Source organism: Haliotis rufescens, unplaced genomic scaffold (assembly GCF_023055435.1).
Source record: "Haliotis rufescens isolate VD_foot unplaced genomic scaffold, xgHalRufe1.0.p SCAF_9, whole genome shotgun sequence".
NCBI lineage: Eukaryota > Metazoa > Mollusca > Gastropoda > Lepetellida > Haliotidae > Haliotis > Haliotis rufescens.
In genome coordinates, this window is record NW_025964383.1 from 43108391 (window position 1) to 43133643 (window position 25253).

General features: G+C 41.4%; 1 protein-coding gene across 1 annotated transcript; it reads left to right on the forward strand.

The window, feature by feature from the left end:
* Positions 1 to 1554: 1554 nt before the first annotated feature.
* On the forward strand, positions 1555 to 24356 carry LOC124122531 (ADP-ribosyl cyclase/cyclic ADP-ribose hydrolase-like). Its single transcript, XM_046485581.2, has 8 exons — positions 1555 to 1700; positions 3410 to 3575; positions 10679 to 10817; positions 12156 to 12377; positions 14404 to 14483; positions 14838 to 14924; positions 17691 to 17777; positions 24103 to 24356. Exons 2-8 carry the CDS (start codon positions 3427 to 3429, stop codon positions 24242 to 24244), a joined length of 906 nt encoding a protein of 301 aa, XP_046341537.2. The 5' UTR covers positions 1555 to 1700; positions 3410 to 3426; the 3' UTR covers positions 24245 to 24356.
* The last annotated feature ends 897 nt before the right edge of the window (positions 24357 to 25253 follow it).

Here is a 25253-nt window from a genome sequence, read left to right on the forward strand (position 1 = left end):
CTGTCCTGGTGGAACAGCGCAGCTAACCTGAGTTTCCCACGACAAAATAAACACATTTACAACCAAATAAATCAGAAAGTTTAGTGCACAGGTTGATGTGCTTCCCTGCATGTCCACATACTAGCTGTATCCAAACACCAAGTATATATTTGATCTAAACTACAATGTACAGCTTAAGCCTGCCTCTTCTTTATCATATCAAAATAGGATGGCCACTTTGCATGAATACATTCTGCATACAAATAAGTCCCTTTTCATACCAGCCAATAAAATATTGAACATAGTTCATTGAAGAAAGGTTAAGAAATTGAGCGTTTGTTAAGCGGACATGTCTGGATACTGTGCAATGCCATAAACCCTCAAAACCGAGGCATCAACCCATCTTTCTAAATACTGTGTGCAATTTCGTTATATGCTGGTGATGAAGAGAGTGGAACAGCTGTGGAAGGGAAAGGAAGGCTGGAAATTCTGTTTGTTTCGTTATTACGCCCATTGTAATCGTTTTCAGCAATGAACAGAACACACCAGAGATTGTGCTGTTGGGATAGAATGATAACGAACACAAATAATAACTCTTTTTGTTCATATGCTTTGGGTTCCTTTCCGTCGGTATTTTTAATATGCTATAACAAGATTCAAACTGCAGATCAGTGTCAGTCAGTACAGCTCTTCTCTCACTTCATCAGTATTATAAAAAAATGTGACAACACCTACTGTAGACTGGAGCAGTCTCCATTATCTTATACTACAGTAAACTACGGTTATAACGAACACGCTTATAACGAACTGACGGATATAATGAACTTACTTTTTTGGTCCCGACCATTTGCTGTAATAGTTGTATATATGCTTATAACGAACTACGGTTATAACGAACTAAAATTAGTAGTCCCTTTGAGTTTGTTATAACCGTACTTTACTGTACATATAAACTGCCGGGCAAAAGAAAGTAAACACACGTGTTTGATAGTGGTTAAAAAGGAAATAAACAAGAAATGTTTATTCGATGGTGATGTATTTGATACGGGTATCATACTTGTGTTTTGGACCTTAGGATGTCAGTGTTTCGGCGACTGTTTTCAGCCTAGTAACGTTTTGATAAACATTTGTAATTTGTTAATTAAGTCCACTTTTCAAGTGTATATACTTTCCTTTGCCCGGCAGCTTAAATAATGTTTCAAATTACCTTAAACAAACAAACAAACACGCAAACAAAAAATGTTAAACCATATTCCCAAATAAATACAAACATATGAGGTTTTTTTTATCTAAAACTTGAATTTCTCAACAAACAAAAATAATTCCTGAAGTGTTTCAAGTATTTGGAGCACACAAGGGAGGAGAAAAATATTTCGGATTGTTTCATCATTTTTTAAATTCACATTGCAAACGGTTACTGCTTCCTGACTGCCCTGACTGGTACGGATGGACACCACCCACGTGTTTTGTTTCAACGGGAGCCAGATTACGTCGGAGATTATCGCTTTCGGGGCGACCCGCCCACCTACACAATCACCCCGGTACACGCTGCCCGCAATACGATATTTTCATGTACTCGCATTAGTGTACTTACTTACACAGCTGATTGTCTTGTCGAGTGGGTTGATTAATATCTGACAGGCTATAACAGGTAAACACACAACAGATAATGTTATTTCAACACACCTGTCTTGATCAACAGTTTGCCTTCGTCGAGTCAGGTAAGTAGACTTACAAGATGCTAACGGGAAAATGTCTGCGTTTGATATTGTTTATTTTGCAAAATTCATGTTGACCTGTAATCGTTACATGCATGTGATGTGGTTTATTGCGGAACAACTTGCAGTACATGACCACTAAGTCAAAGGACAGCGGTTGACATTTGAGAATAGAGGGAGGTTTTACATCACCCACAAGGCTGTAGATAACGTTTTCTTATACTGTGGTGTGCTGAAAAAAGCTCTGGTCAATGGTGTATGCTTATTAGGAACACAGAGTTTTTTTCACATTTGACCGCTTTGTAGATATGTTGTTTTGCAATGTCCCAGCTATATGACGTCGGCCTGGAAATTATTTAGATCAGACAAACCCGTGATTGATAATATTAACTACTAGGTTGCTCAGAATATTAACAGCAGGTTTGCCAAACTCGCAAGCAGATGAAACATGTTCTTAAAACAAATCCTTACTGATAAGGGCAAGGTTATACATGATTTACAGGTTATTGGGTCATGTGCAGTGTATATCAGGCGTGTCACCCATGTTGGTATCCTGTGTCAGGAGAGATGGTCTCCCTATTTAACGCCTCGGAGGATGAGGCTCGGTGACGTAGCTGACTGCGTGGTATCACACCCCGACTGATCACTGGATTGTCTGGTCTAGACTCGATTATTTATAGGCCGCCGTCATATAGCTGAAATAACGCTGAGTGCGGCGTTAAACAACATATAAACACATGTTTAGAAGTCGTTGTACCCCGTTTAAGTTGACTGGATATATAGTGTTGGTGAATAGATGCTAGAAACACCGACAAGTACATGTACACCAGACATTGAATGTTTAATACAGTGCCTCAGACTGTGACACCTGTGTGTATTAGAACGGTCTTGATATAGTCAAACTATATGTTGACCAGTCCATGTTCCACAGTTTGTGAAATCAAAATATTGAGTTAACAAATTGGTGTATATTATATGATGTATCAAGAAAAAAGAACATTCCCATTCGATCATTACGTATGAGAGATATAATAAAGTAGTTGAAAACCCTCTCCATCTGTCGTTACTGACGGTGAACACAATATATGCGTTGATTATCTACCCCAGTCAGCAACCCATTCTTGTCGTAAGAGGCGAATAACGGGATCGAGTGGTCAGGCTCGCTGACTTGGTTGATGTATGTCATCGATCCCAATCACGTGGATCGATGCTCATGATATCAATTACTAGATTGTCTGGTGCAGACTCGATAATTTACAGACCGCCGTCATATAGCTGGAATATTGCTGAGTGCAGCGTTAAACAACAAACAAACAAACAAACCCTCCTGGATATATCACCACTAATAGCATAATATACCCAATACAAACCCTCCCCGATATATCACTGCTAATGGTGAATATTACATATCTGGAAAAACACTGACCGATCACTCCTTTTTGATTATTTTACTTCACACTAACATAAAGCGTAATAATACGACGCTCCCTACCCGAGAAACATATCTTTGTTTTTTCACTTAAAAAAGTAAAATTATTATCAATATTCATCAGTTACATTACTAAGCCTTTCGAAGCCAAATATAGCGGCAGCGATAATACAAATTTATATTTTAACTAGTCATCACCTTGAAATCTGACCATACCTCCGATACCACCTCTTATCCATTATATCTTAAATGCAAATTATTTCGGGGCATTTCTTTATTTTAGATCCCATAATCTGAAAGATGAGAACAGTCACAACATTGTTGTCCATCCTCATGATGACGTCATTTGTGTATGACGTCATCAGTGACAACCCAGGAACGACGCCGCACCTGTCAGAGATATTTGTTGGTCGATGTTGGGACTACAAACTGATCAAATACAAACAGTCGTAAGTTTGAAAATCACTTACATTGTATAAGCGCTTTCCCGTCCATAAAATACTTCAATTTCTTTAAATTTATCTTCAGGTACCGCGATACAAATTAAAGGATCATCAAAATATTGATATTTAGACGTCCTAATCGGCTTCTTTTCTTTGTCGATGATAATTTTGGACTATTGGAAATGTTGGTAATTGAACAGGATACTGTCTTTGAATATTTTGGTTAAACGTGAGGTGTCTTGTATACATGGTGTCTGATGATGGATAATATCGAGCATGTTTTAAGATGCGTTGACTTTCAGTATTATTACAAGACATTTCAACACAATCATGGGATGGAGACATCTTTCCGTACAGCCACTGCTTGGAAGAAAATTTCTAACGATATTTTACGTGAACTTCAATGACTATTGACGAAATAATGGACAGATCAGTTTTATAAACGTTGTCCCACTGCCTCGTGTAGTGTTGAAATAAAGCTGGGGTTCATGACATTACTCCGCGTCGTTGCTTGGTAATCCTTTATTTTTATTGTTTAGGTTTCCAAGGAAACAGCTTATATGGAAGTATGGAGTTTAATCTACTCAATAATAATGACCAACCTTTGTTTTCTGATACCCAAAAGTTTGCAATCCAGAAATTTATTAAACAAATTACTGTTTTCGCGTTTCCAAGGTAACACGTATGCATGTAAGTTGTTGTTTTTTAAACGTAGGCCATCCGGCCCATAATTCACAAACATTCACAATATGTTGACAGAGCTCCAGATAAGCTTTTGGTGTTGTGGGTATTTTACCCATGCATTTTAAAATCATTGGGTATCAGTAATTCTATCTGCGTATTCAAATTTCTGTTACCCACTAGTTTTTACACATGTGGGTATTTAAGTTAAATTTTTAAAAACACTATTCTTCTAGTCCCTGCAAACTGGTGTCGTGTGGGTTCGAGAGCTTTATAGGACTCAAAAATACCACGATACTTCCACACGAAAGTGTGATGGCAAATGATCGTGATGTAACTGTCATCGTGGAGTTTGGCAAGGTTGACGGAATGCCCGTTTATAATTTCAAAATAAGTTGCTGATTTGCTTATCGAATACGCAGGGTTACTTCACAATAATTTGATGATACGCACAAATTTTATTTTTGTAGCGTATCTGTAATGTTCGTTGCGTATTTGATACGCTTGGATTATATTTTACTGCGTATTTCTGCATTTCTGATGCGTATTTCACGCAGATACGCAGCTTATCTGGAGCTCTGTGTTGATGAAAGGTCCACCTTTGTAATTCGATACATTACTATCAATATACATCATCAACAAGTGGCATTAATTCATATCGTAGCGTTCTTCAATCCATTGTTTTCTAACATTGAAACCATAAAATATGTATGCACCTAGTTTCCATGTATGTTGGTGGTCACACATTTTCGTGATATCGATAACGTAACAATGTCATTTCACAGAGCTAAAATACTGACGCCTCAAATTTTCATTCAAAGGACATTAACAGAAGATAATCTCTCTTCGTACAAAATATTTTCCCATCGCCCAGACTCAATACTTAAAATATGATTTCCACAACAAAACACTTCTTAAATAACTGATTCTTAACATTTACTTGATACTGTTTCATATTTCCAGAGCTTATTAATTCTTACATTTAATTTCCCATGTAGATTACAAAGCCAATTTTGACGTGACACGTCTTTCAATCGTTGAGATAAAGATTATCCCCATAGTTTGCGTTTCCCATGCAGTAAATGGGTTTAAATGTTCTTAGTTAAACCTGACAGAATGTAAAACTGAGTGCGAGGCGTGTTTCCAATGGCAAACTTTGTGTTATAAGATCAATTACATAATTCGTTCACATTATAAATGTTTATGCTTAAACTTGAATATAGGGTTTGCTTTAAGAGTACAATACAGGTCTTGTTACAGGGTGATTTCCAACTTGTAACGCAAAGGATAATCCATAGGTACCAAGGGAGCCAAGTCGGGCATCCAGTTGCCCCTTGTATAGGTACAGCCTTCTAGAAGCTGTACCATGCCGAGACGTCTCTAACGATCAAGCTTGCCTTGCTTGCAACTAGGGGCGCGGGCAACGCTGATCACTTTCTGCCGACGCCGACTTTTTACTAGACACATATTCAAAAGCGCGGGGGTAAAGAATGACTTTGCCCTGTTGCTAATGGCGGACCACCAAACATGGCTTAAGGGAATCTTAAGGGGACAACGCATGCGTATGTACGTACATACATTCGTAACTGAACACATCGCAGCTATCAGCTTTTACTATCCGACAACCTCTTCTTAGTAATACAGTTGATAGTGCAACCCAAGCGCCGTTAAAATACATTTTGCAGAATATCTAGGACATGTGTATAGTACCTCTAACATGCCGCCGAAATAATGGGCAAGAACAGAAAACGGAAATGGGTTATTCAATCTTTAATAACTCGCCGTCTATACTGAACCATATCGATCAATTTCTCAATGGAAGGGAAGCAACTCTTGAGTTGGCACTTGAGCACCCGATACTATTTCGCATGTTTTTGGCAGTAGAAATATATCGTGTCGCTTCTGGTGAACGAACATGACTTAACAACTCTGTTCAGTGGAAATGCGATACAACATCACCATACATTATCATTTACCGTTTAAATTGGATGTCCTGTTATGCTAGGCATTGTTTTGAGGTAGATATTAAGATCACCGTGAAGTACGCCGGAAAAAAGCAATCAGCTGTACACATACATTTTCTCCCAGACCTACCGGTGAGACGGTTATAAATACCCAATAATACAATTTGAAAGATTGTGATACATTGATCGGATTTGATTCTATCTGAAACTGTTATTTTTATCATGAATAATACTTAGACGTCATCGCATGTCAGTTTCCATACCATACCCTTTATCATATTATATCGGCCCGAGGACCAGAGGGCTGATATGTGTCGAGGGTTGATATGAGGTATGATATGAAAACAAAGGCATAATAACCTGTTTAATCATATACCACAACCTCAAATTGTACAATGTATCTAATTAACAGTGAATACAATACATATTTACCTTGTTTGGAAGACATTGTCATGGGAAAGCCAGACGAGCAGACGACACACTAAGGGACGTAACTCCAATTTCAAATGCTTGACCAACCAAATCAGCCCGACAGGGGGTGTTAAACGGGACTGGGTAAAACATTCTTTGTGATTTGACCGTCTCTATATTGGCTTCATCACATATGCTAAATACCTCATAGCATCGATAGGTCTACGCTAAATTGCAACAAACCTGCAACTAAAACAACACGATATTGCATAGTGATACCCCCTACACTGTAACCAGTCCCGTTTTACTCCGACACATAGCAGTCCAAACACTTTGGTATAATTCGGACATGTTTTACGTATGGAATAGATTGACGAGTCACTATTTGCAGCTTCTCGCGCTTTTTCTATTTTGTTTGTTTGTTGTTTAACGCCGCACTCAGCAATATTACAGCTATTTGACAGCGGATAAATAATCGAGTCTGGGCAAGACTATCCAGTGATTGACATCATGAGCGTCGAGTCACGCAATTGGGATACGATGTCGCATAGTTGCCTTTTACGACAAGCATGGATTCCTGAAGACCTATTCTACCCCTGATCTTCACGGGTCTATTTCTATCGCGAAAACAATATGTTGACGTATCGTAATGACACTATAACAAATATGTCTTTTAACGAGGCAAAATATGGCATTCATGATGTATCCATTTTCTGACAAGTGCTGATTGTAGACGTAATTAGATCCCTGTTGCGGAAAATAACGGGGAGTTGGAGCGAACTACCAGTCAGATCGGACACGCTGTTGCCGAAAATAATGTAAACAATATTGAATGAAATTTGTAAGAAAATTAAAAAGATAGATTGCAAAACATCAGTCACATTTATAAATGCATACATTTTACAAACAGATTGTCTAAATGACAGGATTAACTTGCGAATTCAGTACGGATTTGTTGACATGCTATTTCCTGTGTTACGTGCTTACGGTAATCTCTTTGCCCTGGGAAAAAAAAACGTAATCAAAACTCATTGTGTTATACGCACCCCACTCTACGCAGCTGTGACTGTTTAAGTGTGCACTTATACATAAGAAAATGTGGTAGTTACATTTCAAGTGAGTGAGTTAGGGTTGAACGCTGCTTTGCACACCAGTTCAGTTATCAGTTTAATGTGGGTCGAAAGCCCGAAGTGATGCAGGTCTCAGATATTTAACACCCAGGAGCACAGGTATGGTGCTGACAAACCTACAAACATAATCGGGGCGAATCCATAATCATAGGACCCGTGAAGATCCAGGGTAGAATAGGTCTTCAGCAACCCATATTGCCGTAAAAGGCGCTGCTTGTCGTAAAAGGCAGCTATGCTTGTCGTAAGAGGCGACTAACGGGATCGGGTGGTCAGGCTCGCTGACTTGGTTGATGCATGTCATCGATCCCAATTGCTTGGATTTATGCTCATGATACCAATCACTGGATTGTCTGGTCCAGACTCGATTATTTACAGACCGCCGTCATAGAGCTGGAATAGCGCTGAGTGCGGCGTAAAACAACAAAACCAACCAACAACCATAATCATAAGTTTCTAGCGTGCCCAAGGGACGCAACTCTGCACAGCGAATTGCAGCGCTGAGACGACTACGCTAGCAGTGGCCCCGACAATGAATTATTTAACATGTTTAATGTTGACATTGTCCCCTCCATCACCCAACCAATATTTGGCCCCATAACTCCGTAATATAAGCATGCATTTATTGATCAATGCTTCTTCTTTTCCGCCGCCCCCATCGAGACAATTTGGTCCAAAGAATCCGTTACACATGATAACAGATACATAAATAATCTGACATGAAGCATCTGGTATACCATATTAGGAACAGGGAGAGGTTTACAAACATCGGATCTAGGCCAGTGTTCGATAGGGTAACGGTCTACCCATGCGGTCATATGAGACCCATGCAGACAGTGAATAGGACTTCTCCCAGGAAACGCTGCTTAGTCAAACCCACCCAGAACTTTTCGGAGAATGTGGAGACTGCCCAACACTGCAGCCCTCTGCATTACCCAGATTGTCAGAAGGGCTGTATTCCTGGTAGCAAACTCGGGTACTCTCCCAATATCAGTCAACAGATTGGGAGGTACCAAACCTAAGGCATCGAGAACAATGGGGAGTCGGACAACTTGGTACTTGGGATGCAAGCGTGGCATTTCAAAAGCGAAGTCCGCATATTTGCCATGTTTTCCCTCAATCTTGTCAATCACATTTGTGCCAAATGGGACAGAAAATTCGACAATATAAATGGTTTCATTGGATTTTTAAAAAAGGACAAGATCAGGTTTGTTGGCCTGGATACGTCTGAGGCTTGTATACGGGCTTTTCCAAAGAAATTTGTATTTATCCTTTTCCATGACGCCCTTTACATATTCCGGGTCGTACCATGGGCGGACCTCTGTGTACAAACCACAAGCATGGCGAAGACGGTAATAAAATGATCGAGCTACACCATCATGTCGTTTAAGATACTATGTCTTTACCAAAGCTGGGCATCCACTGACAATGTGATGGACAGTTTAATTAAATGTATTACATATTCTACATTTCATATTTACAGTTTCATGCAAAATCACACATTGACAGTTTCGAGTAGGACGTGACTGGTCCTTGGCTACGAAAGCCTATTAGGGCCAAATTCATTGATAATATTTTTTATTTAAAAGTTGTAATTACAAGTTGTAAAGGTGTAATTACAAGTTGTAAAGGTGTAATTACAAGTTAAAAAGGTGTAATTACGACTTATAAAAAGTTGTAGTTACATGTTTTTAAGGTGTAATTTCAAGTTTATAAGATGAAAATACAAGTTTTAAAAGGTGTAATAACTAGATTTAAAGGCGTAATTACAAGTTTAGAAATGGAAATAACAAGTTTGAAAAGGTGTAATTATGAGTTAGAAATGTGAAAATTTCACTGAATGATCGAAACATTTGAAGTTCTGTATTGCCTGAAGGACAGACGTAGAAGTATGGACGAGGACAATCAATCAGAAGCCTTCTGTTTCACTTTTCACTTCATCCAAGCAAAGGACTCTACGGGGTTGCTCATCCTCTCAACACACTGCACATAAATTCGATGCAGTAGTCGTTCCGATAGTCTCTCCTGGCAAAACTGAGCCTGGGCCGATTTCTCTATCGCCCAGCACTACAGAACCATCAACAAAATCAACATTGACATTGTGACTCTGTCGCACATCCTTGGCTCGTTTAGGAAACTTTCGAATGCCTTGTTTTTTCATCATGAGTCTGACATCAGCACAATGAGGATGGGATCAGACAAATAAATGTGTGCACGACGGGGGGGATCGAGTATGGTCCTTTCAACGCGCATAACTTGCCGATCCGAGATTGTAGTAGGGTCAGTGAGTCAGTTGTTCCCGAGGATCCGAAAGTTTATCCAAATAACGGGACCTCGTCAACAGCTACATGTTTGAGAGTAGCGGCTGGGTCAAAATTCCATGACTGCATAACCAGTTAGTTCGGATTGTCGTGTCCTCTTTTTGTGCTCATAATCCGCTGTACGGTGAACAATAGTTCACGTTGGGTCCGATATCTGATCCGAAATATCATACAGCACTGGATGTCGACCAGGCCACGCGGTGTTCACTTTTTCCAAGCGCGATCCGTCCAGACTACACTAAGATCCGAAATTTAGCGCGGGTTAACCACAAGATCCGAAAATATGTTTCTAACGGCACCCAGTGCTGGTTATTTTGGGGTCTAGCTGGCAGGCCTCTTTGACCTGTTAGGATTGAAAAGCAGCGAGCTTTTTTGTGTTTTATTATATTCAGTTTGTTTATGAACCGAGTTACTGCACTCATTGTCCGCTTTCAGTCATACCTAACACCTTTGACATAAATATTGTTTTATATATCGACACCATCTCGTAGGAGTAATGTTTTTTTTTTAAATGTCCATAATAGACCAGAATCGACAAATCATCTTCGATTATTCAGTGTAAATTTAACACTAAGGCCGATGTGTGTGTGGTTTATCGCCTCCAGGATGAGCGTTGATGTGAACTGCGAGGCTCTGTGGGAGGACTTCTTCAAGGCATTTTCCTTCCAGGCACCTTGCTCGCTCGCCATGGAGAATTACCAGGAATTCATGGAACAGGCCCGACAAGACCTGCCCATAGACAAGGTAAAAAACATTTTACCGGGTGTCACAGGCACTGGTGCTCACCTTGAGTTATTGTTAACGAAAGTGATATTTTTTCAATATTTATTGTGACTGAGCTGGGTTTTTACGGCGCTTTGAGAAGTATTTTGCCAGTTTCTACTTGGTGTGTGGTGAAACGTGGGGCTGGTAGGACGTGGGTAAAACCAACGAGCACGAGTAGCAGGCCAAGGGGTGAGTGAGTCTGGTTTTTCGCGCTGTTAGCAATTTCACAGCAATATCAGGGGACACTATGCAACTTCTTAGCATCTTGAAATTTCAAGAAAAACCCCCCGAAAAAACCGAATGGCCCTAAAAAGGCTTCCGTAGCCTTCCTTCTTCTGGCTCGAACCTCAGATAATGCCGTGAAAAACAGCGTTATCCTTATTACAGTAAACTGTTGCACGTATAGTGAATGTGTACTATTATTCATATTTGGGGGACACGAGTGCCCCAGTGCTCATATGTGCCGAAATATGGTTTCAGAGTTGCTTCCCTTAGTTCCAGATCGTGCTTTGGAATTCCGTTTATACAATATCTCGTTCGGATTTAGCATTGGACTGTGGGGGCGGTGGGGTAGCCTACTGGTTAAAGCGTTCGCCGAAGACCCGGGTTCGATTTCCCGGATTGGTACAATGTGTGAAGCACATAACTGGTGTCCCCTGCCCTGATATTGTTTATGGATCGTCGTAAAAAAAAGCTGGCATATCGCTACGTGCGGCGTAAAACAACCACACAATCACGCGGCACCCATTTTGGCTATAATATAGCTAAGAGAAGTTGGTTGGTTGGTTGGTGTGTTGTTTAACGCCCCACTCAGCAATATTCCAGCTATTCTGTAAATAATCGAGTCTGGACCAGGCAACCTAGTGATTGGTATCATGAGCATCGATCCACGCAATTGGGATCGATGACATGCATCAACCAAGTCAGCGAGCCTGACCACCTGATCCCGTTAGTCGCCTCTTACGACAAGCATAGTCGCAGCTTAGAGAAGCTTGCAGCCAGATGATCCAAACGCCCCCTCGTCACGCCAAAGAGCTCGGTTCGAATCCCACATTGCACCCGTGAAGATCCGGGCTAGAATAGGTCTTCAGCAGCCAACACACACACACACACACACATGAACGCACGCACGCACGCACGCACGCCTGCGCGCGGTGCACACGTTTTTGTTAGTAGCTATATAAGTACAATAAAGTCTAGTTGTTAACTCACAAGAAAAGAGGGAAAAACACGTCTTGGATGTTTTACGATTACTTTTATCAAATAGGAAACAAGTGAAAACAACTCCTCCTATGATGTCACTGTTTGTATTTTAAGGCGATGTTCTGGTCCGGGACCTACGTCATCGCCCACGAGTATGCACAGGACAGTGGCCGTTATGTGACGCTCGAGGACACCCTGATCGGGTACCTGGCTAACAGCATTGTTTGGTGTGGGTCCGCGTCCGACCCCAGCGGAATGAACTCGAGCAGGTGCCCGTCGTGGACTGACTGCCCCCTGGAGGCCAGCGAGTCCTTCTGGGCAGCCGCCTCCGCCACAGTAAGTAATGCCAACACATTTCAGAAATCTCAAGACCTGATAATTGAACCTTCGGATCTGCATCATCCATGCATTCGATAACATTTTTGTTTTGTTTGTTTGTTGTTTAACGCCGGAGTGAGCAATATTCCATTAGCACTGCTCACTGCGGCGTTAAACAAACAAACAGAGCAATATTCCATTAGCACTGGACCCGTGAAGATTCCGGGGTAGAATAGGTCTTCAGCAACCCATGCTTGCCGTAAAAGGCGACTATGCTTGTCGTAAAAGGCGACTAACGGGATCGGGTGGTCAGGCTCGCTGACTTGGTTCATGCATGTATCTATCTCAATTGCATGGACCGATGTTCATAATGTAAATCACTGGATTGTCTGGTCCAGACTCGATGACTTACAGACCGCCGTCATATAGCTGGAATATTGCTGAGTGCGGCGTTAAACAACAAACCAAACCCCCCAAAAAAACCATTAGCACTGAGCTAAATGACAGCGGTCAGTAAAACATAGAGTTTGGACCAAACAATCCAGTGACTGACATCATGAGCATCGATCAACGCAATTGGGATCGATGACATGCATCAACCAAGTCAGCGAGCCTAATCACTCGATCCCGACAGTCGCCTCTTCAGGCAAGCAGGGGTTGCTATTCCAACTTGGATTATGTTCAAGAATGCATTCTTTCATTTTGGAAAGTTCTAAAGCAAGCTCATATCAACTATTTATAAACCTTCATTGGGCGTGAACTATATTTAAGTTGTATCACAATTAACACGTTAGAATTTCTTCACCTAGAATTAGATGTGGATCACACAAACACAGAATGGAAACGGGGCGCTATGGGTGTACATTAATATTATTCAAGTGAAAATAATAAGGTCGGCGGGGTAGACTCGTGGTTTAAGCGTTCACTCGTAGGTTTGATTCCCGACATGGGAACAATGTGTGAAACCCATATCGTGTCGTTGGCCGTCGTGAGGTTGCTGGAAAATTGATAAAAGCGTCTTAATATCCAACTCCCTTACACAAGGCAAAGACGTCTTCTCCTCGTGCGTAACCATTATTGTAATTATGGGACGATGACCTACATTACATTACGCATGAGAGAACTGCGCTCGGATTATGTATTGTGGATAACTGAGAAGAGAAATTAATTCCTAACCGTTCTGATATTTCCACTTAGTCCTGTTTGGGACAGTCCCATTAAGACATGAGTGTTGTTAATCCTTTGTTGTCTGACCGATGGGACATCTAAATCATGGCAATAAAGCCAATCATCTGACGCTGTGCACGTGACGTCCGTGCGTATTCGATATCAATGCAGAGCACGGAATCCACGTGCAGTCGACGTGGTACATTGGCAAATACACGTGAACCAACTATTCCACGTCCACCGCTGCCCTCTGGAAATGCTTATTATCCCCCGCCAAACGAAGTTATTTATATTTTTTACGTTTCCATGGCAACAATATTGACTTAGGTTCTGTGAGGGTAGGGTTCGTTTCCGGAGCATAACACATAAACCGTTCAATATTTTTTCATGAAACTTTGCAGGTCTGTCAGGTACATGCTGAACTGGTGCCTTTTGCTATTTAGAACTTTTAGACATTTTTATTTTTTACGTTTCCACGGCAGCAAGATGAACTTAGGTTCCAAACCCTTCTTTTTTTTCAATTGCCATGAGAAGTTCCACCTCGGTTAAAATAGGTTAGGATTTGTTTAGATTTAATTATGCCATTCATTCTGCAACAGGGGCGGGGGATATGGCCACGTTAGTGGCAAACTCTTGTTATAATACTTTCGAGTCTTACTCATTTTAACACGTAGAAAATTAGGAAATTCCTGGTTAAACGTAGATTCATCAACATAGATCCTGACGAGTGACGCGTTTCTACGAATTGTAAAGGTGACGCAACGCATGCACAGTTAGAAACCAGTCTATGAGACGGACCTGTTCATTGAAGCGTCTGACCTTTTCATTATGCTCTTCCCATCAATCTAAAAGCATGTGAAATATTATATCTTTTAAGTTCGCCAAATCTGCAAAGGGCAAGGTCACTTTGGTGCTTGATGGGTCACGTGACGGCAAACCAGCATACAGCAGGCAAAGGTATCTAATTCACCATACCTCATCATGAAAGTTTTTTTAAACAATTCTTTTCTACACTTTATGACAGTGTCTGAAATTATGGTGACGAGTTCATATGGACAAATAAACAACTTTCAGGACATTTAAGACGAATTGCTTTAGGGTTTATATCTATTTTGCATCTACTTTGCATTTCAACCGAACGAAATTACAGCAAACGGACTATAGTTGCAGCGAATAGGGATATTCTAGATTTATAAGGAAGGGGCAAAACTGTATTTAGAACAAGAAGCACTATTGTCAGCATCATGCACATTATAATGGAAGTGATTTTTCCCACTTGTAAATACGTCCATTTTCTCTCTCTACTTTCAGTTTCTTTGCAAAGCACGAATTGCCGAACCTTGACGAGACTGTTGAGGTTGTAATTCTCGTCACCCACACCCTGGGTGGTCCTGTCAGGTGAGTGAAGTGTTAGGTAGTGTGCGTGCGTGTGTTTGTGCGTGCGTGCGTGCGTGCGTGCGTGTGTCTGTATGTGTGTGCACACACGCAACTACACCTCATTCAAGAGGAGTGTGTGTGTGTGTGTGTGCGTGCGCGCGCGTGTGTGCGTGCGCGCGCGTGTGTGTGTGCGTGTGGATCCTAATAACTTACAGAAACGATAAGCTCACACGCACACTTACGTGTGGAGAAATCATGAGAACGTGTTGATTCCGGAAGTAGAAACCACAAAATCGAGTGATTCTCCGACGTAAACCACATAATGGTTGTTGTATAATTTCTCTATAATTTTGCATAAAGACCTATAGTTCAAACATATATGGCCAACCTTCCGTCACAACACAGAAACATGCGCACACAGACAGACGGAGGGATGATTGCCAACCCCCGTATCCACACGCACACGCACACACACACACACTCACGCACGCACAAACATACACACACACGAACAAACACGCACGCGCACACGAACAGACACAGACACGCACACACACAAACCCTACAAATACGCACACACGCACACACACACACACACACACACACATAGATACAAACACAGACACGATCACATACGCACACTCGCAGCGCGAGGGCTGATAGCAAACGTAATCAATAGATCTTGACTGCAATAAATCTCACATATTGCATATCCACTTCCAACACACACACACACACACACACACAAACACCAGCACACACCAACACATACACACACCAGCACACACACCAGTACACACACACCACACACACACACCAGCACACACACACACCAGACACACACCAACACACACACACCACACCAGCATACACACACGCACGCACGCACACACACACACACACACACATACAAGCAGACCGTGGGAGGATTGCCAGATATCTATAGTCCTACACACGCACAGATCAATGCAGATCTTAGTTTACAGCTGATCACTGATTATGTCTCTCTTTTATCATTACCGGCGAGAGCGTCTGAATACATGCTATATAGTGCGAAGAGAGCGTCTTAAAAACAAGACCAAGGATTTCTATTAACAGACGAAAGACATGGCGGATATCCATGAGATATGGCATATGACATTCCCTCTTGTCACGCCATTTGTCTGATGCTCCGGGCTTTAGAAGAAGTATTCTTCTCATTAAGTCATTACTTTATTATATACAGACTGCTTGTCGAATTATGTATTACCGTTACATTTGATATGACCAGTAACACACGAGAAGTGACTATGGCTATGAATAATGGTCTAGTTGCTATGACAACGTGTTACGTCATTCTTTTACATAGCGCAATAATGCTTACCTGTTGTTTGTTAGTTCGGTATACAGACTGATAGATAGTTGCCAGTGACATATGAACGATGCATTCTTTCACATGAACATATTCGCGGATATGGGAAAAAAGATATTAATAACATCGGCTGTCGCTTAACAGTTAATTTGAGAACACATGATGCACCACTGGTTGATGATTATAAGTGTGTGTTTAACGTCAAATTCTGTTATATCAAAGAGTATCATCTTAAAGACAGCCATCGCTTATTCATTTCAAGTATTGATTATCTCCAAAACGAGGATGTCATGGTCGGCTCAGGGTTTTCTACCTATAAACCCTTGGCAACAAAACGACAAAACCCTTTCCATATTCATAAGAAATATCTGCCCAAAACAAACACACAGTATTGGTATAAATAATCGATCCTTAGATAGGCGAACCTGTTCAATAGCATGACACCCGTGAAGATCCGGGGTAGAATAGGTCTTCAGCAACCCATGCTTGCCTTAAAATGCGACTATGCTTGTCGTAAAGGCGACTAACGGGGTCGGGTGGTCAGGCTCGCTGACTTGGTTGATGCATGTCATCGATCCCAATTGCGTGGATCGATGTACATGATGTAAATCACTGGATTGTCTGGTCCAGACTCGATTATTTACAGACCGCCGCCATATAGCTGGAATATTGCTGAGTTCGGCGTTAAACAAAAACCAAACAAACATCAATAGCACGAATGCGTTTGTGAGTTAAGAGTTAACGTCACTTTGGCATTATGTCAGCCATATAGCGCCGTAGCTTGGGTATTGCCTACACTCAGCCCCGACACACGGTGTGGCAAACGGATCTCTGTTTTAGGCAGATGAGTGAGTGAGTATGGTTTTACGCCGCTTTTTTTGCAGTATTCCAGCAATATCACGGCAGGTGACACAAGAAATAAGCTTCACACATTGTAGCCATGTGGTGAATCGAACCCGGGTCTTCGGCGAGGGGGGCAAACGCTTTAACCGCTAGCCTACCCGACCGCCCCTTTAGACAGATGAGGGACAGTGGGTTAGTCTAGTGGTCGAAGCGTTCGCTCTTCACGCCTAGGATCCGGTTTCGATTCCTACTTGCAGTCTGTGAAGCTCATTTCTAGTGTCAGCCGCAATGATTTTGCTGGATATATTGCTATAAACGGCGTAAAACCATACTCACTCACTGTAGACAAATGACACTCGCGACGTTGGTGGCGATGGGGCAGGCTAGTGGTTAAAGCGTTCGTTTGCCAGCGTTCAAACTGGTACAATGTGTGAAGCTCATTTCTGGGGTCTCCCAAAGTGATGTTGCTGGAATGTTAACACTCACTCACTCACTCACTGAGTGGCTACCTATCCGTGATTATGGTAGGGCTAATGTAGACGAGTCCTATTTATCATAAATGCTGTTTCACAATTATTTTTTTCTTGTGATAGAGAGACGTGCACAAATGGATCTATAGTCGACCTGACGGACGATATCAAAAGCCGTAACTTGGTTTTTGAATGTTTGGACGACCCACCGTGAGTATTATTAATGAGCTGCGTCAAAAAACGTAATTGCAATGGCGGCGTGTTTTTCGCTCCACATAAAAAAAATATGTGGAGCTATGTTTTCAATGACAGCAGTCTGAGGTTCCAGTAAAAGAATGTTGTTTAACGCCGCATTAATCAATATTCGAGAATCACGGCGGATATTAGTCATCCTTTATGGACAAGACAAAACAAGTGAACGTCGCCGTCGGCAGGGATGACAGACCAGAACAGTCACCCTGCCCCAGGGAGGGACCGGGGGCGGTCGGGTAGTCTGGTGGTTAAAGCGTTCGCTCGTCACGCCGATGACCCGGGTTCGATTCCCGACAGGGGTACAATGTGTGAAGCCCATTTCTGGTGTCCCCCGCCGTGATATTGCTTGAATATTGCTAAACGCGGCGTAAAACCATACTCACTCACTCACTCAGGGAGCAACCATTTCATTTTCAGGGTGGTTTGGATTTTTCGAAATATTCTGAAATTAAATTTTAATTCACATCGTCTTTTTATTTAACTGTGAATTGACCATGACTTTTGAAGCCTTGGTGGCACGGGGGAAGGCAGCTATCTAAGGCCAAGGTTGGTTGGTTTGTTGTTTAACGCCGCGCTCAGCAATATTCCAGCTATATGACGGCGGTCTGTAAATAATCGAGTCTGGACCAGACAATCCAGTGATTGATATCATGAGCATCGATCCACGCAATTGGGATCGATGACCGATTCCGTTAGTCGCCTTTTACGACAAGCATAGTCGCCTTTTACGGCAAGCATGGGTTGCCGAAGACCTATTCTACCCCGGATCTTCACGGTTCCTAAGGCCAAGGGAAATCCGGTGTCGGAGTCTGTAAGGCAGTAATTGTTGTCTTCAAAACCCTTCAGGCAGCTTGTGACGCCTCTGATGCCAAATATGGTATTGGAGATTGCCTTTCTGTTATATCTATCCGAGAGGGTAAAGGTTAATAACAAACTGACAGAACGCACACCGGGAATGACCCGCCATTGTTCCCGGTTCCCGCTCTGTCACTAACACATAAGGCAGGAAGTCGGACGGAGATTCTTCATCGTCGATGTCGTCATTGGTCGCCAATCCGTCCGCTTCTGTCGATGATCTGAACCCATCTGATTGACCATGCCAGTCAGGTTTTGTAGACAGAGAAATTACGTAACGTGGGGCAAGGTCAGTGACCCTCGTACATGTACATACGTCACTTCCGGCGACGGACGGAGGCGTTAATTGACATTTATAGATAGCGTTGGGCATTTAGGCTGCTGCCGTCGGGGGGTGATGATTAGAGTGGATACGTCGAATGTTTGATGTATACAAAGGGGATAGAATTTCGCTGGACTTTGGAAACATATTGAACCAATTAGGTATTTTAGATACATGATGTTTTAAATAAGAGTATTGAAATGGCTTGCGCTACAACAATACCCCTGAACGTCGTGGAGTTTTTGTCCTCAAAAGCTTTTTTAAAACTAGTGACAATTGAAAGTACAAGTATACAGTAATATGCATGTGACATCAGCATGGACAGGTTGACAAGTATTTGCTACAGGCACTGGTCGTGACTGTAAGATATAGATATATAAGATATATACAGACGCATACAAGTAAATACATGAATAAGAGATTTGTCAACATCGGTCAAACAGTTATGCATAACATTAACAAGGTGAGCGGAGATTCATACACAAGAAGAACAATGGACATTTTCATCAGATCCTGCTCGCGGTCGCCCATGCAGTCAGAATACCAGACAGCTAGATACATTTAGTATCACATTGAAACAGACAATAAACACGATGTCCTCAGTTTTGCCATGTTTGTCCTGAATCTTATCAATAACATTAGTGTCAAAGGGACAGAAAATTCAATGCCATTATAATGATTAATAAATATATATAGCCATCGGCCCATGGTTACATTTGTATTACAATGGACGTATTGTACTCAGATGTTATTGTTGTGACAATAATGTTTTTCGAAGTGACATCGCTCGATAGATATAGATAGCTGGACGTTTAATTAACTTACAATCAGTTGTAGACATAATGATATTATTTTTTTGTTTGGTCGGATATTCACAATATTTCTGTGGTAAGTGATCCACCTGTCACTTGTTATAACCGTTATAAACAAAAACGATACTCGTCCTCCACATACCCAGCATTACAAACACAACATAGTCTTCTGTTATTTATAAAAGGACACTTGAATCATTGTATGTGTGCAAATTCTCGCACACTATCCCACTAAGGTATGGTTGTCATGGAAACTGCATTATCCACTGTCAGCACGGTACTCTAATCACAAAAGGCTGGGGTGGGGTATCTTGGCCCGGGGGTGGGGCCGCACCTACAGTATATGTGACAGCAGTGATATCCATGTGGCTCTGACCCAATATGTATCAGCTGTTTCCATCAATGTACAGCCCCAGGGGGTAGGGGACGACCGTACTTCTGCCCGGAAATTGGAAAACACATGACACATAGATTCACAGGACTAAGGAAACACTAGCAAACCTGTTCTCGGACTTGAAGTAACAACAACAACAATATTAATGACAATGACAATTGATTACCTCTTTTCCTGCAGAATATCAACGTTTTGTGAGGTGATGGTTTACAAATGTTTTAGCTGAGCAATTAGATATAATTTCAAGACAAGATCATTTTAATATTTTGTCATGAAAATGTGCTCGGTCAGGTTTATAGCAAGGAAATAGAACAAGTAATTCTTTTGAAAGTGCCGCATGTATACCTTTTGCTTTTATTTACTTATCCCAGAGAAATCCTTCTATATAGCATGACAATTATGACCAGATACGATTTATTTAATCAGTTATTGTTAAAACAGATAACAATTTATTTTTGTTTTATTTTTGTCGTTGTAACGTTTTAACCAATCAACGATGGAGCGGCCTTTGTCTCAAATCGGTCGAATCAGTAAAGCGAACAAGGTATGTAAATAACAGTTTAAAAAACCATCAAAGACAGATAAAACAAGGGTGACATCTGCATAAGATCTGAGGATAAAAAAATCTATAACTTAATCCCAAATAATTTGAACAAAATATGATGTCAGCATAAGATAGACAGACAGATTTATAACCTGCCGGGCAAACATGAAACAAACTATGGTTATTCGACGATATTAATAACATGGCGGCCAGTTCCATTGATGACGATAGAGTGTGCGATATTGCTGAGTGCGGCGTTAAACAACAAACCAACAACAACAACAAAAAACGGTAGACTGTGCGAGGAAGTCAACAGGGGTTAGTGTCGGTTTACCGAAAGGCGAACCCTGAAGACAGATGTGATGCGGACAATAGAAAGTGTTTACGTCTATATTTAGCAATTACACACCTATAAGAAAGTGGAATATCTTATGTAGGGTTTCTTTCAACATTAAATCATGATTTAAATTTGTTTTAATAGTGACATTTTTAAGGCATATGAATTTTAAACGTACCATAAGAAATAGCAGGAAGGCCAAAGTTCAGTTGCCTTAGTTTAGCATTTTCAGAGCGAAAGGTGAGGTAAGGTGAAATGGGGTTTAACGTCGCGTCCAAGATTATTGCACTTATATAGAGACGTGAATGCACGTGTGTGTGTGTGTGGCTACTTGTACTAGTCCGGACTGATGCCGATTTATAGTGCTAGCTCACTGAGATACCATGCCACAGTTTAACATGAATACCCCACTCAGACACAGTATACTGACTCCAAGCCGACCAGTACATGTTTTAGCCCCTTAATGCCGAGCGCCAGACAGGGTAACAACAAGTGCCATCTTTTAACGTCTTTGCTATCACGCGGTCGGGAATCGAACCCAGGACCTTCCGCTCTCCGGGCGGACGCTCTACCACTTGATGCCCTCACCTCACCTCACCTCACCTCATTATAGTTTAACGCTATAGTATCTTAGAAACAAAAATACAATTCACAAGCTTCATTTCATATTATTAAAGAGATACATGACTGAGGACATCAAGACCTTCGAAAGAAGCTATCAGCATTATAACGTTTTTGCCAAAACGGGAATATGGAGGTAAATCTAAAAAACCCTGAAATAACTGTATTTAGAAATGGTCGGTATGTCACAAGTGTAGAAAAATGGTTTTGTGGCAATGAACAAAATGAATATAGTGTCTTATTATAATTATCTTTGTCTAGTATTTTCTTCAAGGCTTTTGAGGCGTTAGCTATACAGGCTAAGAAAGCATGTTTTCCAATATGTATTCTTATCAGGGAATATCCGAATCTTTCATTACATATAATTGTTTCTATTTTTGATACTAAGATAGCTCTTATCGCATGCTATGGTAGTGAGATCTGAGGATACACTATTAGGGAAAGTGTTGACAAAGTACAAAGGGATTTTCTTCAAAAGATTCCTTTTACTTAAGTAAACGTACTACAACCAATGCTGTGCTTGGGAAAGTGGTGCCATCTCCATTGTGTGTTAAGTATTTGTGTCGCTGCATGAAGTATTGGTGTAGGTTGGTGTGTGTGTGCCCAACACGTTATCCTCGGGCTTGCCTTGAGATGCTAAAAGTACATGGGGATGATAGCGGAGTAATCTGGGCATCACATGGTGACATGTTGCTGTACCAAACAGGACTCTCAGACATCTGGATATTCCAGGAGGATGGGGAGGAATCTTATTGTACGAGTGTTCTGTAACAGATGCATTGATATTCAAATTCAAACTTGGTATCAAACGATAAATAATTCCGTATTTCTCAGTCTCAGACGTTATGGATCGAGCCTGATTTAAATATATATAAAATCAATTTTTGATAAAGTTCTCATGAGAACACTTGCTTTATCACATGGTTTGAAAATACAAATGCAACGCTATGGTTAAACAATGTATTCTTCAAGATGCCTAATTTGTGATAAATGTAACTTGATGGAGATCGAAGATGAATACCATTTTTTGCTTGTGTTTGTTTGTTTGTTGTTTAACGCAGCACTCAGCAATATTCCAGCTATATGACGGCGGTCTGTAAATAATCGAGTCTGGATCAGACAATCCAGTGATTGATATCATGAGCATCGATCCTCGCCATTGATATCGATGACATGCATCAATCAAGTCAGCTAGCCTGACCACCCGATCCCGTTAGTCGCCTTTTACGACAAGCATGGGTTGCTGAAGACCTATTCTACCCCAAGTGTGTCCTTACTACAGGTCAAGCAGAAATATGATGTTATCATTGTTATACATCGAGACAGAAGCTTATAGATTTGATGTCAACAAGAAATAGAAAAGCTTTGAAAGGTTTAGCCATTTTCATTAAAAGAAATTTAATGATATAAACGGAAATTCCACAATTGATGTACATTCATGATATGGATATAGCATCGTAGATTTTCATCAGGGTAGAATCGTGTGGATTTGTAGCTTGGTGTGCTTTATAAGTTCTTAAAGGCGATTCAATTGAAAATGTCATGATTAATGTTGGTTGGTTGGTTGGTTTGTTGTTTAACGCCACACAGCAATATTCAAGCTATATGACGGCGGTCTGTAAATATTTGAGTCTTGACCAGACAATCCAGTGATTGATATCATGAGCATCGATCCACGCAATTGGGATCGATGACATGCATCAACCAAGTCAGCGAGCCTGACCACCCGATCCCGTTAGTCACCTTTTACGACAAGCATGGGTTGCTGAAAACCTATTCTACCCCGGAATCTTCACGGGGCTCATGATTAATGTAAAATGACTTCAAAGGATTCATGATTAATGTACATTTTAAGTTTCTATACCACCCACCATTGGCAATATGTGTAGGATTGTACTATGAGCCACGGGCCTCCAACACTGAAATAAAACTGTCTGTCTGACATCAACCATTTGGACTCATTTTCCGACTCATAACTTTCTATGTAATAATTGCAGTTTTTAGGTATATCGTATGATTTATGCCAAGTAGACATGTATGGTGAAAGGTTTTGAAAATGTTTTCATTACATTACGAAGTAACGAGAGAAAAATAAGATATTTTGGTAAAGTCCGCATGGCGATTTTTACGGAAGTGTAGTTGACGTCAAACGTCTTTGTTTATGACGTCACAGCACAATTGTTTCCTAGCACCCATACGATCCCATTTCTCCTGGTTGATGCATGTCACCGCATCCCAATTGCCTGGATCGATGCTCATGATGTCAATCACTGGATTGTCCGGTCCTGACTCGAATATTTACAGACCGCCGTCATATCCGGAATATTGCTGAGTGCGGCGTTAAACAACAAACAATCAAACAAACATGTGTAAAACCAGTGCTGGTTTTTGGTTTCAGAGCAATCGTCCATCTCCTATGCGCTGATGACCCGGAAGCGAGAGAGTGTAGGCTGGTAAAACGCCATCTGTTGCCAGGTGGTGAGAAACCTGAGAGTGACCTCCCCTCCCTGCTCAACAACCCTCCATCTAGGTTTACTTAATATTAAATCCGACCGAACATTTCTTGTTTTTTCACTTGTTTAGTGTCCTTTAATGAAGCTGTACATCAGAATAAATAGTTACATAACTTAATAGTATAGAGGCGTCTACCTACTGTTTTCTTTCTGTTCTATGTCTCATTCTATTTCTCTACCCGTGGGAGATTGAGGGAACGGATATACTTCCAAAGAAGCACTTCCTAGTCGTAAGATGCCACGTTGTCGGGCTTACTGATGATTGCTGTTGGTGTCATCGTATCCCAATTGCGTGAATCGATGCTCGTGATGTCAATAACTGGATTATCTGGTCCAGACTAGATTACTGGCAGTCCACCGAGTCGGCGTTAAAAAAAACAAAAAAATCTTTTCTATTTCTCATTCATTGACGTGCAATGTTATTGATGACGTCACTATCGCTGTTATGACGTCATTGTTTTGTGTGTGTGTGCACAAGAAAGACCCTAGCCGTGCCTGGTTCAGTTACGTTCTTGACGTCCACTTAGTCATACACACCGATAGTCAGACAGCTTACGACAATTAGGGAAGACATCACAGAGAATGTGTTACCTTTTCCCAGAGAAAGATGGAAGAAAACAGGCTATGGCATCTCCAGGGCTCGCAATTCGGTAAACCTACATCCCCATCCCCACAAACCAACCCATTTCTGTGCGTCTCACGATCTCTGAGTGAGTGAGTTGGGTTTAACGCCGCTTTTAATAGTATTCCAGTTATATCACGGCGTGTCAGCTTAATGTGGGAGGAAAGCCCAAAGTGATGCAGGTCTCAGACGTTTACCACTTCGGTGAAACCCAAGAGCACGGGTATGTTGCTGACAAACCTAGAAACATAATCGGGGTGAACCGGGATTCGAACCCACAATCATAGGTTTCTGGCGTGTCCAGGGTACGCAACTCTGCACAGCGAATCGCGGCGCCTTCGACGACGGGTCCACCCGTGTCCCCTTTTATCAGAAAGATTTTGGGGGGCTTTCTTTTGCGTGACAGTCAGTTTT